This window comes from Schistocerca americana, chromosome X, assembly GCF_021461395.2.
Source record: "Schistocerca americana isolate TAMUIC-IGC-003095 chromosome X, iqSchAmer2.1, whole genome shotgun sequence".
Taxonomy (NCBI): Eukaryota; Metazoa; Arthropoda; class Insecta; order Orthoptera; family Acrididae; genus Schistocerca; species Schistocerca americana.
In genome coordinates, this window is record NC_060130.1 from 766,641,782 (window position 1) to 766,657,058 (window position 15,277).

Consider the following 15,277-nt stretch of genomic DNA (forward strand, 5'->3'; position numbering starts at 1 on the left):
GGTCATTCCGCAATGCGCACCCACCTTATTCACCTGACCATGCACCCTCAAATTTTCGCCTTTCCGCTGTCAGTCGAACAACTTTCAAGAAACTTCCTTTCCGAATGAAAATGCGTTCCGAACATGGCTTGACGATTTCTTCGTCTCAAAACCACCTAGTTCCTACACTCGAAAAGTTACTCCAGTGTTGGCAGGCTGTTGCAAATAGTGAAGGAGAATATATTATTGATGACTAAAGTCTCTGTTATGTGTATTTGTTGTCTTCGCCAAAGTTATGAAAAAACGCTACGAACTTACGCACTAGCCTAATAATGATCACTTTTGACAACGGGTGGGGATAATACGATAACGGTTGCAGCTATACGCATTAGCTGTGTGTTGATGAGGCACAAAATACATTATGAACCTGACCTTTCTTCGAGTGAGATCATGATTGAGTGGTGGTGGATTATTGGAACGATTCGCTACTGACTCTCAGACGCTAAGACACAATTAATGGCGAGACGCATCTACTCCTTGACCGCTGAACTGTATGGAAATATATTAGTTACTTAGCAGAAGTTGGATCATTTCAGTTACATTAAACGGAGGCTGTTTCCCGTGCAATCCTAACGCCTCGTTTCTACTGATCGGTCTCTGTTATGTAACTCTTGGTTATCCATGCATTTCATCCATCAGACGATATGTAGCCCCATGCGCCGACAGCGACACTGCAAAAACTGCTTATTGGCAGAGATTGACACTTCCGCATTCATTGGATCTCTCACTAAACGGCTGCTACTTTTCAAGTTTATGAGGCAAGTCTTTGCCCGGTCAAAGGTTCATAAACTCATCAGTGGTTTTAACATCTTACCACGGGACCGTACCAACTTTTCCTCATCAATTTGCTTTACACTGATAGGGTGTGTAGGGCACAACTAGGACTTTAACGTCTGTGACCAACAAGATGCAGTTCTCAAAATCTTTGAGAGAATCGAGTTTTAAAATTATAGGTGTGCTTATGCTGTACGATTTGTACGGCCGCGCGGGTGCACGGCGTCTGCAGGCAATCGAGTAAGCGCTTAGTTTCACAACTGCGAGGCCTCTAGATCGAATCTCGCTGCCGGTAGCTCTTTTTTCGTTCCAATGTAATTCTAACAACATATTTATTATGACCGTGCAAAGTATCAGTATTTAGTAATTCATTTACTATTTTCCTAATCTATAGCATGAAGAAAGGAGAAATAGTTTTTCCTCCCTTAAGGAGATTGGAAACAAGAAAAGGATATAAGTGCACTTTCATCAAATCAGTGTAGTAATCTTATTTATATCATTCTATCTACATCTGCGATAAGTATAATGTGTTACCTCTGCAGCACTGCACGAATCAGGATGATACTGATCGTAGAAACATGGAGAACAATAATTATTGCGATATACAACAAAGTAATGAACTCAGAATTTGTGCATGTCCATGATTTTTTTCAATGTGTCCATTGCAAACCAGACGTGGTTTACAATCATAAACAGTTCTCGATCGTCCCACAATGTCCCGGTGCACCACGCGTATCGAAAAATAGCACCGAATATTGGTGCAGATGACTAATAAATAGTTCAGATGGCTCTGAGCACTATGGGACTTAACGTCTATGCTCATCAGTCCCCTAGAACTTAGAACTTCTTAAACCTAACTAACCTAAGGACAGCACACAACACCCAGTCATCACGAGGCAGAGAAAATCCCTGACCCCGCCGGGAATCGAACCTGGGGACCCGGGCGCGGTAAGCGAGAACGCTACCGCACGACCACAGATGACTAATAAAAAGAAGTCGTACTGGCAGTGAGATTCGATCCAGAGACTTCGTGCATGTGAAACTAAGCGCTTACTCGCTCTACTGCGGACTCCTGGAATATCAGCAACCATACAAAGTATATAAGCACGCATATAATTTTCAAACTATATTTCTCGAAAACGGTTGAGAGTTGCGTCTTCCTATTTACACTTGTCGAAGTCCTACTCGGGCCCTACACACCGCGTCAATACGAATTAAATCGGTGAAGGGAAGTTCGTACGGTCTCCTTGTTAGAGTACTTTATTCGATACAGATTGTCGCAATTCTATGAAAATGGTGTTAATTTGCCGATGTCTTTAGAATGTCTGTCATTTGCTTGCACCGATATATTGTTTCTCGAAATTCCACGACTGTCTTTCTCTCAGGGTACTCATTCAGACGTATAACATCTTCAGCTTTATCCAGTTGTCAGCATCCGCCAGTGATTCGGATTCCCTGCCGAGCCCGAGTATGGAAGAAAAACCAGAGATACTCGGGCTTCACACTATGGCTCTCGCGGAAGGCGCCACCGCCGCAGGGAGCGTGTCATATGGGCTAATCCACTGACATGACAGAGTCCGTAAAATGCCGTGGTCCCACAGTTCAAAAATGGTTCAAATGGCTCTGAGCATTAAGGACTTAACATCTGTGGTCATCGGTCCCCTATAACTTAGAACTACTTAAACCTAACTAACCTAAGGACATCACACACATCCATGCCCGAGGCAGGATTCGAACCTGCGACCGTAGCGGTCACGCGGTTCCAGACTGAAGCGCCTAGAACCGCACGGCCACACAGGCCGGCGGTCCCACAGTTACCCGACAGTTTTCGGTAGACTCTGAAGCCTTCGCTACATGCCGTTGATAGATTGACTGACCTTACCTGTGTTTGTTTTTCGGTTCGGATGGCTCCCTGGACAGTTTCCGCATGTTTACGACTACTTTCGCTATACTATGGACGGTCTGTCAACGACCACAGTAACCGTCTGTTTGATCCAGTAGTCTCTGCGATGCCGCAAGATCGAGTGATCATGAACTGTGTTCTACCTACGCCGACTAGGATACAAAACAGTTACTGTTTTCAGCTATTTATTCCCATCTGCTGGGAAAATGTCTGTGCCAAATACACAGTCTTTTGTGGCAGAATATATCTGTGCAATATACGCTATGTGACCAAACGCGTCGTTATTAGTTCCAAACACACCAGATACGAAGTAGTTAATAGCGTATATTAACTCGATTTACTGCTGCTATAACCTTTAATCTTAGGGGTCGTCCTTGCACTAAATTATAATTTGTTTCATTTCTTCCTGGGGTCTGGTGAATAGCTGTTACCACAGTTTAGGACGAATTACAGGTGTCTTTCATTCTACCAGCGCTTTAGGTCATTTCAAGTGCGTTCAGTAGGACTCATATTCGTGCTTAGAATGGTTTACTGCAGCAAATCACTTAGATTTTCTTCGAACCACGACGCTATCTGTACAGACGCATTATCAAGGTATAATTCCAAATTACTTTAAAAATTTTGAGTCGGAATATTGTTTTGAAGGTAAAATCTGCCCTTGATAAGTATGATTTATTTTCTGTACGTTTAGTATTTTGTACACTAAATAAACGAACCTGAGCTACCATTCGTGATAGCGTTTACCCGTTCGTCGTAAATCAGCCTTTTCCAAACTTATTTACATCTGAATTTTTTACTTTTCGTTTTCAGCTTTTTGTTATTTCACCTAATTCTTTGCTTATTCCGAAAACAATAGGTCTCCAGATCTCATGCTGTTGAGGATCCTGGCCAACCGACCTATGCCATTACCAATAAAATTTTTATGAACCGTTTTCTCTCTTTATTCAGTTACCCTTTTTATTTTGAAATGTTGTTTACTTGAAAACTCCAAAGTTCCATGTAATGGAAAAACGCTATAAAAAATGAGAACCAGTGTTCAGTGTTGGCTGGTTCAAATGGCTCTGAGCACTTTGGGACTTAACATCTGTGGTCATCAGTCCCCTAGAACTTAGAACTACTTAAACCTAACTAACCTAAGGACATCACACACATCCATGCCCGAGGCAGGATTCAAACCTGCGACCGTAGCAGTCGCGCGGTTCCGGACTGAGCGCCTAGAACCGCTAGACCACCGCGGCTGGCTGTTCAGTGTTAATGTGGCTTGTAAATTCATATCAGTTAAACAGCTCCAATGGCAATTTTTCATTAAACATTTGAGAAATTCTTTGACCAGTACTTTGATTAATAGTTTATAATTATGCGGTATGAGGCCTATTGAGTCCCAGCTTACTACGTAAATGGGGAGAGTCTCGTGTAACATGGGATAGTCATTATCGACAAATCGAGATGCATCTTATAGGTTTTATAGTTGTCAAGATTTCCATACTCCAAAACCAGGCCAATATCGGGATGGATAATAACTGATTCAGTCGCCAATTTCTCATCCTACCCTTAAGGGAAGTAGAACAGCATCAAAGGAAAACCGAAATGGTTATTTTACCTTTTTATGTAGTGTTGTTATGTCAGACGGATGTCACCGTGTTGGTATAGCTTCTGTTTTATACCTTAGTGTCAAAATATGATAGGTAGCTCTATTTTTGTTATTTAAGTCAAATAGGGTGCGTACTCAATTTCGGTTAGGGTAAAGACACAAGAAAACAGGCCGCAGCTTTAGGAAAATCACTGTAAAACGGAATCAGGACACGTAGTTCCCTCTTCCACTCGCTATGTGGTCTACCACTGGCAAGCTCACGCGTCGCAGTGGAAGACTAAGTACTTCGTTCAATTTCTGGATAACCGAGGCTACTGACGCACGACCCAGGATTAGCAGAGCCAAATCCATGCGGTAGACGACCGGCTCATCACAAATATTTAACCGATAAAGGCAAGGGTCGTGCTCGCTCGCCATACGAAGACAGGACAAGACACTCCGTAGGTCCTGCCTCCGTAGCTAAGTTGTCAGAGCAGCTAACTGCCATACGGAAAACCCGGGTTCTATCGCCGGTGCCGACAGGGGTTTTGCCTTTGGGGGGAGGACTGGAACAGGGTGTACTCAGCCTTGTGATGCCAATTGGGGAGCTATTTGATCGAGTAGTAGCGGCTCAAGGTCACGAGAACTGACCGTGGCGGAGCAGCGTTGCGCTGACCTCACACACCTCCGTATCGCATCCAATGACGCCATCAGCAATGGATGACACGGCAGTCGGTTGGTACCAATTGGTCCACCAGTGCCTGTGGACGGAATTTTCGTAGTTCTACTATTTATATTACTACATCCCGTGTTAAGGAGCTATATGATATTTATTTAATGTCGTAATTTTACCAGTTGAGCTCAAATATGAAAGTAGTTTTCTCTCTCTCTCTCTCTCTCTCTCTCTCTCTCTCTCTCTCTCAAGCGTAATTCTATTATTTATTAAAGCGAACAAACCCTAGTTTAGCTTACCACATCATCATCGAAGCCCTGGAGTTGTTGATCCGGTAGTCGCTCGTAAACGATCCTTCCAATACCTTGGTTGCAGGTCGTTTGAGCTGTAACAAATATTTCATATGAGACAGTATTAACATGATTTGATAATTAAAACATGGTCCAAGTAGGCTGTAATCTGTTTATTACCTGTGCAATTAGGCAATTCAACCGTGCATTTTGTACAAGCACATACACTATGTGATCAAAAGTATCCGGACACCCCCAAAAACATACGTTTTTCATATTACGTGCATTGTGCAGCCACCTACTGCCAGGTACTCCAGATCAGCGACCACAGTAGTCATTAGACATCGTGAGAGAGCAGAATGAGGGGCTCCACGAAACTCACAGACTTCGAACGTGGTCAAGTGATTGGGTGTCTCTTGTGTCACATGTCTGTACGTGAGATTTCCACGCTCCTAAATATCCCTAGATCCACTGTTTCCGATGTGATAGTGAAGTGGAAACGTGAAGGGATACGTACAGCACAAACGCGTACAGGTCGATCTCGACTGTTGCCTGACAGAGACCGCCGATAGTTGAAGAGGGTCGGAATGTGTAATAGGCAGACATCTATCCAGACCATCACACATGAATTCCAAACTGTATCAGGATCCACTGCAGGTATTATGCCAGTTAGGCGGGAGGTGAGAAAACTTGGATTTAATGGTCGAGCGGCTGCTCATAAGCCACCCATCATGCCGGTAAGCGCCAAAAGACGCCTCGCTTGGTGTAAGGAACGTAAACATTGGACGACTGAACAGTGGAAAGACATTGTGTCGAGTGACGAATCACGGTAAACAATGTGGCGATCCGATGGCAGGGTATGGGTGTGGCGAATGCCCGGTGAACGTCATCTGCCAGCGTGTGTAGTGCCAACAGTAAAAACGTGTGTGTGAAATCTTATGGGACTTAACTGCTAAGGTCATCAGTCCCTGAGCTTACACACTACTTAACCTAAATTATCCTAAGGACAAACACGCGCACACCTATGCCCGAGGGAGGACTCGAACCTCGACGGGACCAGCCGCACAGTCTATGACTGCAGCGCCCCAGACCGCTCGGCTAATCCCGCGCGGCATCAACAGTAAAATTCGGAGGTGGTGGTGTTATGGTGTGGTCGTGTTTTTTATGGAGGGCGTCTGCGCCCCTTGTTGTTTTGCGTGGCATTATCACAGCACAGGCCTACATTGATGTCTAAAGCACCTTTTTGCTTCCCACTGTTGAAGAGCAATTCATTGATGGCGACTGCATCTTTCAACACGGTAGAGCACCTGTTCATAATGCACGGCCAGTGGCGGAGTGGTTACACGAGAATAACATCCCTATAGTGGACTAGCCTGCACAGAGTCCTGACTTGAATCCTATAGAACACCTTTTGGATGTTTCGGAAGGCCGACTTCGTGCCAGGTCTCACCGACCGACATCGATACCTCTCCTCAGTGCAGCACTCCGTGAGGAACGGGCTGCCATTCCCCGAGAACCCTTCCAGCACGCCGGCCGGAGTGGCCGTGCGGTTCTAGGCGCTACAGTCTGGAACCGAGCGACCGCTACGGTCGCAGGTTCGAATCCTGCCTCGGGCATGGATGTGTATGATGTCCTTAGGTTAGTTAGGTTTAATTACTTCTAAGTTATAGGCGACTGATGACCTCAGAAGTTGAGTCGCATAGTGCTCAGAGCCATTTGAACCATTTGAACCTTCCAGCACCTGATTGAACGTATGCCTGCGGGAGTGGAAGCTGTCATCAAGCCTAAGGGTGGGCCAACACTATATGGAATTCCAGCATTACCGATGGAGGGGCCCCGAACTTGTAAGTCATTTTCAGCCAGGTGTTCGTATACTTTTGATCACATACTGTATTTTAAGCTTAACACTTCATTTCACATTTTACTACGTCGCTGGTACAAGTGTACAGGTATATGTCGTATTTCTGTGCGTATGTGGCACAAACACAAAGCAATAGTGTACATGATGCGTGAAAGCTGAGAGATACAGTGTTACTATCTTTGCCAATTGCTTATGTTCGCTGCGGACAGTTTTTAGACTTTCACCACCATTCGTAAGAGGACACAAGTATGTGCACTTTCGCTTCAACGACACAACGCCGGCATTTTGTACTAAGAACGATGCACCTATAGAGAAGTTTCTGCTATCGAAGCATCCGGACCTCAGCGATGAAATAGATTTTAACAGTAATTCTTGAAAGTCTGTAACTCCCATGTATAAAACAGCTTCATGTGTCTGATTACGTTAAAATGTGTGAATGGGTTAAATACTTGACTTTAAGCATGTAAGCGAGGAAAAGTTTAGGAAAGGTTTGAAATGATGCATATCTTGTTGGAATTCGCTAAGTGCTCTCACTATGAATCACTGGATGATTATAGTCTCGGTAATTTGCGCCTCATTTTAAGTAAAAGCTAGTTTTTCTCGCCTCTCAATGTTTGTGACGTCATATCTCCTGAACTGTGTGCCGTACAATAATATAACTTTGGAGGTAAATTCAGTGATGTATGTAGATACTGTCTGCAAAGTGTATTGCAAATAGAGATAGCAGCAAAGAAGTAACAAATTAAAACGTCATGTCTGACGCTGAAGTTTGACAACACGAACAGCGAAATGGCAGTAAGTGATAAACGTTTTTCCTTTCATCATTTTGTGGGGGTGTCAGCGAGCAAAAACTTTCGTAAAGGTTTAAAATTATGTACAAAGTTAGGTGCATGTCCCTAAGTGCTCTCACTCTCAAATACTGGATGAATAAGTCCGGGTATTAGAGCGCCATCAGTTACACTACCTCAACACAAACACACAGTTTCTAGCTGTAATATTTGTTTTATTGTGTTAAGTTTTTTACGTAAGATTATACCTCTTATTGATTACATTATGACAGCATTTAAAATTTTTAAATTAGGTCAGTAATTTCGAGAAAGACTAAAAACCAATTTTTGTTGCCAATAGAAGCCTTTAGATAGGCAGTCTGCAATTGGTTTTCGGTTTTGGGATACTGGTTTAGTAAAATGCACTGGGGTGCAAAATTTAAGGACGAAAATAACTCTCGCCTGGTATGTCACTACCAACTGATATACCTCGATGAAACTTGAACCATACATAGAAAGAACTGCTACATATAGTAAAGAAGGTAACTGAAAGAAATACGGAGTGAGGCGACCAGAAATCACACTTTCATTCAAAGACAATAATTATACTAAAGTCATCCCAATCTATGATAGTCCCTGGGAACTCCGTAAGGATATAGTTCTTAACAGGGTGTGTGATTGCCACGGATGGCAGTGCATGCCCGGCAACGTGCTCCCATGTTAGCGCCAAGGTTGATAAGGTGTTCCTGTGGTAGGGCATTATGTTCCTCCACTAGCGCCGCTCACTGCTGCTGGACAGTCGTTGGTGAACGTGAACGCGCTGCAGTACGTCTGCCCAACGCATCCCACACTCACCCTATGGGATTTAAGTCGGGGGAACGTCAGGCTAGTCCATTCGCTGAATATCCTCTCCTTCCAAGATCTCTCCCACCAGAGCTGTTCGATAAGGTCGCGCCTTATCATCCATAAAACTGAAGTCGGCGTCGAATGCACCCTGTTGCACGTGGGGAAGGAGTACAACGTCACGATAACGTTGACTGGTGAGAGTACCGAGTTCAAAGATTTGGAAGTCAGTACGGTCATGCAACTTTATGTTTCTGCATACCATAACAACTGGACCACCAAAGCGCTCATTTTCGACATTGTTACTGGTGCATTACGTGTTCGCATCTCTCGCCATGTGAGGGTACGTCTAGAAGTACTACTCAGGCTGGATCTATTCATATTCGAGAAGAACACGCGATCTCACTCCTCGTCGATTCTATTCCTATTCCCTTGGCACCATCCTAAACAGTGCCGCTCATGTATGGATGTCATCAGAACACAACATACTGGTCGTCGGGCAACGATACAACGCCCATGCAGCCGCCGTGCCACTGTGGTGCTTTGCAGTCCTGTTAAATGTGGTTGCAATTACACCCGTTGTTTCGCGTGGGTCGCTTTCTAGCTGTTGCGCAATGTAGCGGTCATCTGTTGCTCTAGTTGGCCGTGATCGACCACGTTCTATCCTTCGGGCAACAGTGCCTTTGGTTCGGAACGCTCCCAGTGCACCTGAAACAATTCTGTGAAAAATACCAAACACCTGGACTGCTTCGTTCTTCTTTCAATTTCCCGATGATTCTTCCTTGTGTGAAGTCATACTGATGTTGTCCCCAGGTCATATTGTAATGAAGAACATTACCACAGTGCACCGTAACTGCTCTCTGATTTGCTCGCTGTATTTTCCGTTCCTTCAACTGGCTCGTGTTGCGGGCCAGCCCCATTTGGTGCTATAGTCACCCTGGCCTGACGCTATGTGACGTCCATCTTTCTGTGAACGAGTGTGAGACCGTTGAAAAAATGCTCCCATACTTACATTCATTTCCACCGAATAGTTAGTGTTATGTTCCTTTATCTTTCAACGGCCGTGCCGAGGTAGATACACCGGTTCCAGAAGTTAAGCACCGTCGTGCGTGGCCAGTACTTGGATGGGTACCGTGCGGGTACGCCACTTGCTGTTGTCGAATTTCCCTTTGTGTCTACGGCAGAGGGGACAGGAGGGGTGGTGGGATAAGGTCTTTGCGTCAATGTCCTAGATATAATTCCAAATCTCTCCGCAGTGTCTCATGAAGTGAGGGCAACTGACACTGTTGATCCATCCGTTGGATGGCGACGTTAAGCTCGGCTGTCCCGTTGGTACTCTTGGAAAGGAATAGACTATGTGCTGGCATCGGGTTTCCCCCTCTGTCTTCTCTCATCTTCAGTACGAACACACACCCATTACAGTCGCCTACTCACCTTCACTTAACAGAATGACACACACAGATCTCCTAGTTCCCTAAAAAAAGGTGCCTGCTGGCGCGAAGGATAGGGAAAATCTATCCAATTAGGCAGCTGAACATGCCCCTAGGGATCTCCCGGCCATTCACGCCATACGACTTTACTTTTTCACTTTTTCCTTTATCTAGCTCACGCTTCATTTTGCAGAGCATTGTAGATGATGAATGACCGAAATGTGTTCTTTACATTGTTGAGGATACATAATGTATAGGCAATCCTGTGAACTGTTGTGGAAAATCCATGTTGTGATCATCCTATACTGTACACTAAATTACAGAATAGAAGTCACATGTAGTTTTTAGTTTGTTTGTGTCATGAGAAAACGGCGACTGTGACTGGTGTCCCTAACGCACACGTGATGTCGAATTATGGGCTAACCGATTCGAATCCTGATAAGGAGAGAAAAGTTTTGTAATGAGGATAGGCGCCGTGTTCAATTTCTATTCACCGGAATGTGAGAAAGTATCCAAGGTTAAATCTCAAATAACTCAGCAGTGTCTGGTGGAATGATGACTTGTAATGTTTGAGAGGCTTAACTAAACATGTTGTATGAAAGGAGTAGTTTATATGTTGTCATCGGGCTAAACCTTGTCCCTTTCATTCATTTGCACAGCAATTCGTAACGACATATAGAACGCAACACTGGACAAAATGGGACCGATACCCTTGAGGGTAGAGCAGGATTTCTTAGTGTAAGTCAGCAGAAGCCATGAAAAGTGGTCACAACTTCTAGATTGGAAGGCAAGCATCGACAATGTCTTGGGGAAACGTCTTAACGCAGTCTACATAAGAGTAATCATCTACCTTAACAATGGCGGTTTTCTTTTATACAAATTTCGAAGGTACTCGTTAAAGGTCGCCTTTAGCGATCATCAGCGTATTACTACACAACTGAGTCAAATGCATGTTGCTTCGATCGACGAGAAGCGATGCTACTCGGGGGGCACATTATGGTTAGTCTGAGTATGGTTTTTTTTGTGGTTTTCCTTATTCATACGGGTGAATTTCAGGTTTCATTATTTTGCTCTCCCATTCAGAAACACTCACAAAATAGGATGAACTCGCAATCTGCGATTACGGTTCAGCATCAGCTATAGGATATTTTAGAACAAATAAAAATTTGTGTCGGATCGGGACTCGAACCCGGATTTCCCACTGATCGCGAGTGATCGCCTTATCTTTTTTTTCTTTTTTATTGATCTCATTTCGTTCTATATTGTTCGTTGAAATTGTTCGGGGCGGACGTCCGATGACACCCGTTTACTCTGACCGAACACACTGAGCTACCGCGCCGGCATGCATGTCCAAACGAACTTTGCATCGTAATTCGAATAACACATACACTGCAACATCATATTCTCATGATTCTCGCACAGGTTGAGATACTGTTTCGTCTCGTCGTGTCGCCTCGCCATTGTTTGAAATACTGTAGTGCAGTGTTTGTGTTGTCCCATGTAGTCAGGAGCAATGTTCCTTCGGACAGGACTCCAATAACAATTTCCGGTCACAATTGCCTTATTTCATTAATTGTCAGCAGCAGTCATCGATATTGCATTTAACCAGATTCTCTCTTATCGGATAGAAAGACATGAAATATTAAGAAACGAGTGAAAATACAATTAAAAAATCGAACGTGAATAAGAAGAGAAAATTAATTTTTGAAGATAATAGTCAGTCTGTGAAGGAGAATCTTTGAGAATCGTTCTGATATCTAGGATAAGGGAATTGAATAATAGTTAAATATTTCTACAAGACGACACGCTGAACGTGCAATTGCAATTGGTGTATTAGGTATCAAGCCGCTATGGTGAGTGACTCGCCTACGACTTCACTCTAATACCGATATCAGCTACTACCCCTAGCTTACCCTAAATCCTTAGCTGCAGCATTGCTCAGTTAACAGTGTTCTCAGTTGCAATTTCCTTGTATTGGCGCTATCAATGTCTATTGCGTTGTAATTTTTAACACGATTTATAATGGTCTACCGTGTAGTATATTTCAATACTTCCAAGACATGATGAATGAATCAGATGTATTTAAAATGATATAAGGCTTTAAATTACGTTTGTCATCTGTGAAAGAATTTGCAGGTATTCTTCCCATGACGTGCGTTTTCCCTTTTCCGTTGAACATTTACTTTTGACACCTATACTGTACATTAAGAATTCCCAGAGAAATTCAGGGAAAATCGAGCTAGTGATTTCCCACAGTACGTACTGGAGAGTGTGAAAACTATTTTCCCGTAGCTGAATTACCAGATAACGTTACCATCGCTTCAAGTAATAAAAATAGAAACATTGTGCCTGGGGGAAGTTAGTAGGTAGATGGAATGTTCAGAGCACTTAGTTGTTCGTATTCACAAGGAAACAAAATGAGAAAAAAGAATATTTCTGATTTTCTCTAGAGCTCTGTAGCTGTCGTGGCACGCATGACAACCAGTTTTGGAAAAAAGATGTCATTGATGATCATTTTTCTTGTTTTCATTTCTTAATGTGTTACGATGTAACTTTCTATGGCAACACCTTATTTCAAGAAAAAATTTCAAACAAAGGGACAGGAATGTAATAAGATCGTGGATAGCCGTTTGCCAGTTAAGAATACAAAGAGTGAAGAAAATGATACGAATACTCGTCTACAGTGAAGTACGATAACTTTCGGTACAAAAAACAGCCTGAATCCTAATTTATAAGTCTTGAATGGTGATTATTGCGACATTATACCACGTTCGTGAACAGTTGAGAGAACACATCTACGTAGCAGCGTATCGCAATCGCTAGCAACAGCTGCGACGCGCCGTAGCTTTGTCTCTACGATGGTGAGCCATCCTGACATATACTATCTGATAAACAGTATCCAGATACCTATTAGCAGGCTTTAATAGGGGGAGTATCCTCCCTTCGCCTCTATGACGGCTTGAACCTTACATCGGACACTTTCAGTGAAGTATCTGAACGTCTGTGGAGGAATAGGCCAGTCTTCCTCAAGAGCTGAAATCAGTGAAGGTAGTGATGTTAGACTTCCCGATCTGGAGCAAAATCGATGTTCTAACTCATACCAAAGGTGTCCCATTGGTTCTCTGGGCAGATCAGTCCATTTCAGGACTGTTACTGTCCACAAACCATTGATTCACAGATGCTGCTTTATGATAGTATGCACTGTCACGCTGACAGAAAACAATCAACGTCTCCGAGCTATTCCTCTGCTGTACACAGTACACAATACTGTAAAATGTATTCATATCCTCCCGCATTTAACGATTTCTTAAAGGCAATAAAGAGACGACACATTAACAAAGAAAAACACTCCCATACTTCAACACAACCTCCTCCGTACTTCGCTGTTAGTACTAAACATTATGGCAGATAACGTTCTCCAAGCATTGTTGTTGTTGTTGTTGTGGTCTTCAGTCCAGAGACTGGTTTGATGCAGCTCTCCATGCTACTCTATCCTGTGCAAGCTTCTTCATCTCCCAGTACCTACTGCAACGTACATCCTTCTGAATCTGCTAAGTGCAGCCATCTCTTGGTCTCCCTCTACGATTTTTATCCTCCACGCTGCCCTCCAGTACAAAATTGGTGATCCCTTGATAGCTCAGAATATATCCTACCAAGCGATCCCTTCTTCTAGTCAAGTTGTGTCACAAATTTCTCTTCTCCCCAATTCTATTCAATACCTCCTCATTATTTATGTGATCTACCCGTCTAATCATCAACATTCTTCTGTAGTACCAAATTTCGATAGCTTCTATTCTCTTCTTGTCCAAACTATTTATCGTCCATGTTTCACTTCCATACATGGTTACACTCCATAGAAATACTTTCAGAAACGACTTGCTGACACTTAAATCTACACTCGATGTTAAGCTGCTTGCCCTCGGGAAAAGTTACGGCTGTAGTTTCCCCTTGCTTTCTGCCGTTCGCAGTACCAACACAGCAAGGCCGTTTTGGTTAGTGTTACAAGGCCAAATCAATCAATCATCCAGACTGTTGCCCCTGCAGCTACTGAAAAGGCTGCTGCCTCTCTTCAAGCACCATACGTTTGTCTGGCCTCTCAACAGATACCCCTCCGTTGTGGTTGCACCTACGGTACGGCTATCTGTATCGCTGAGGCACGCAAGCCTCCCCACTAACGGCAAGCTCCATGGTTCATTAACAATACAAAAATACTTCCATGAAATTGCCACAGAATATAGCGTGATTCATCTCTCAAATCACTCATTTCCATTAATTCACTATCCAGTAATGTCGCTATTTACACTACCTCAAGCGTTTCTTGGCACTGACTACAGAAATTTGTAGCTTATGAGCAGTTCTTCGACCACTGTCCCTAGACACATTCATTCTGCTAACTGGACTGCTGGTAGCAGTTTGGAACTCACGAATGATTCCTTCCACTGATTTCATGTGATTTTTTACAACCACGCTCAGCAGTGCACGACAGCCCCAGTCAGTCAGTAAATGTGATGTCCCTGGTATTGGTTTAGCTGTGATCGTTCCTTCACCTTTCCACTTCACAATCACATCACCTAGGTCGGCTTGGGACCTTTAGAAGGACTGAAATGTCCCTGATGGATATGTTATGCAGCCCGTCTTTCACGGCTATGGCTCTACTCCAACCGCCACCGTTTGTATTGTGTTGCCGGCCGGAGTGGCCGAGCGGTTCTAGGCGCTACAGTCTGGAACCGCGCGACCGCTACGGTCGCAGGTTCGAATCCTGCCTCGGGCATGGATGTTTGTGATGTCCTTAGGTTAGTTAGGTTTAAGTAGTTCTAAGTTTTAGTGGACTGATGATCTCAGAAGTTTAGTCCCATAGTGCTCAGAGCCATTTGAAACATTTTTTTTGTATTGTGTTCTCAACAGCAGCCTACATGTGGGTCGGTAATTCCTTATATATGCGGCTGATAGTCTGCGACCAATGGTGGAGGAAGTCACAGAATGTTACAGGGAGTGTTTTATTTGTTATCGGATAGCAGGCGCAGTTGTGAAGGCGTTACGACGTGCTTGTTGTACTATCTGGCGATCCTTACTTGTGGTGGTCAGATGTAGTCGGCTGGAATCTTAAAGACGAGTTTAGGTGCCCTC

The 15,277-nt window shown here is 43.7% G+C and overlaps 1 protein-coding gene across 1 annotated transcript in view; it reads right to left on the reverse strand.

The window, feature by feature from the left end:
* The window catches only part of LOC124555752, a 166,596-nt gene that overhangs the window by 124,008 nt on the left and 27,311 nt on the right, over nucleotides 1–15,277 (reverse strand). Inside the window, exon 2 of the mRNA XM_047129775.1 lies at nucleotides 5,259–5,344. Coding sequence (XP_046985731.1) covers nucleotides 5,259–5,344 — 86 coding nt within the window. The remainder of the gene's footprint in view (nucleotides 1–5,258; nucleotides 5,345–15,277) is intronic.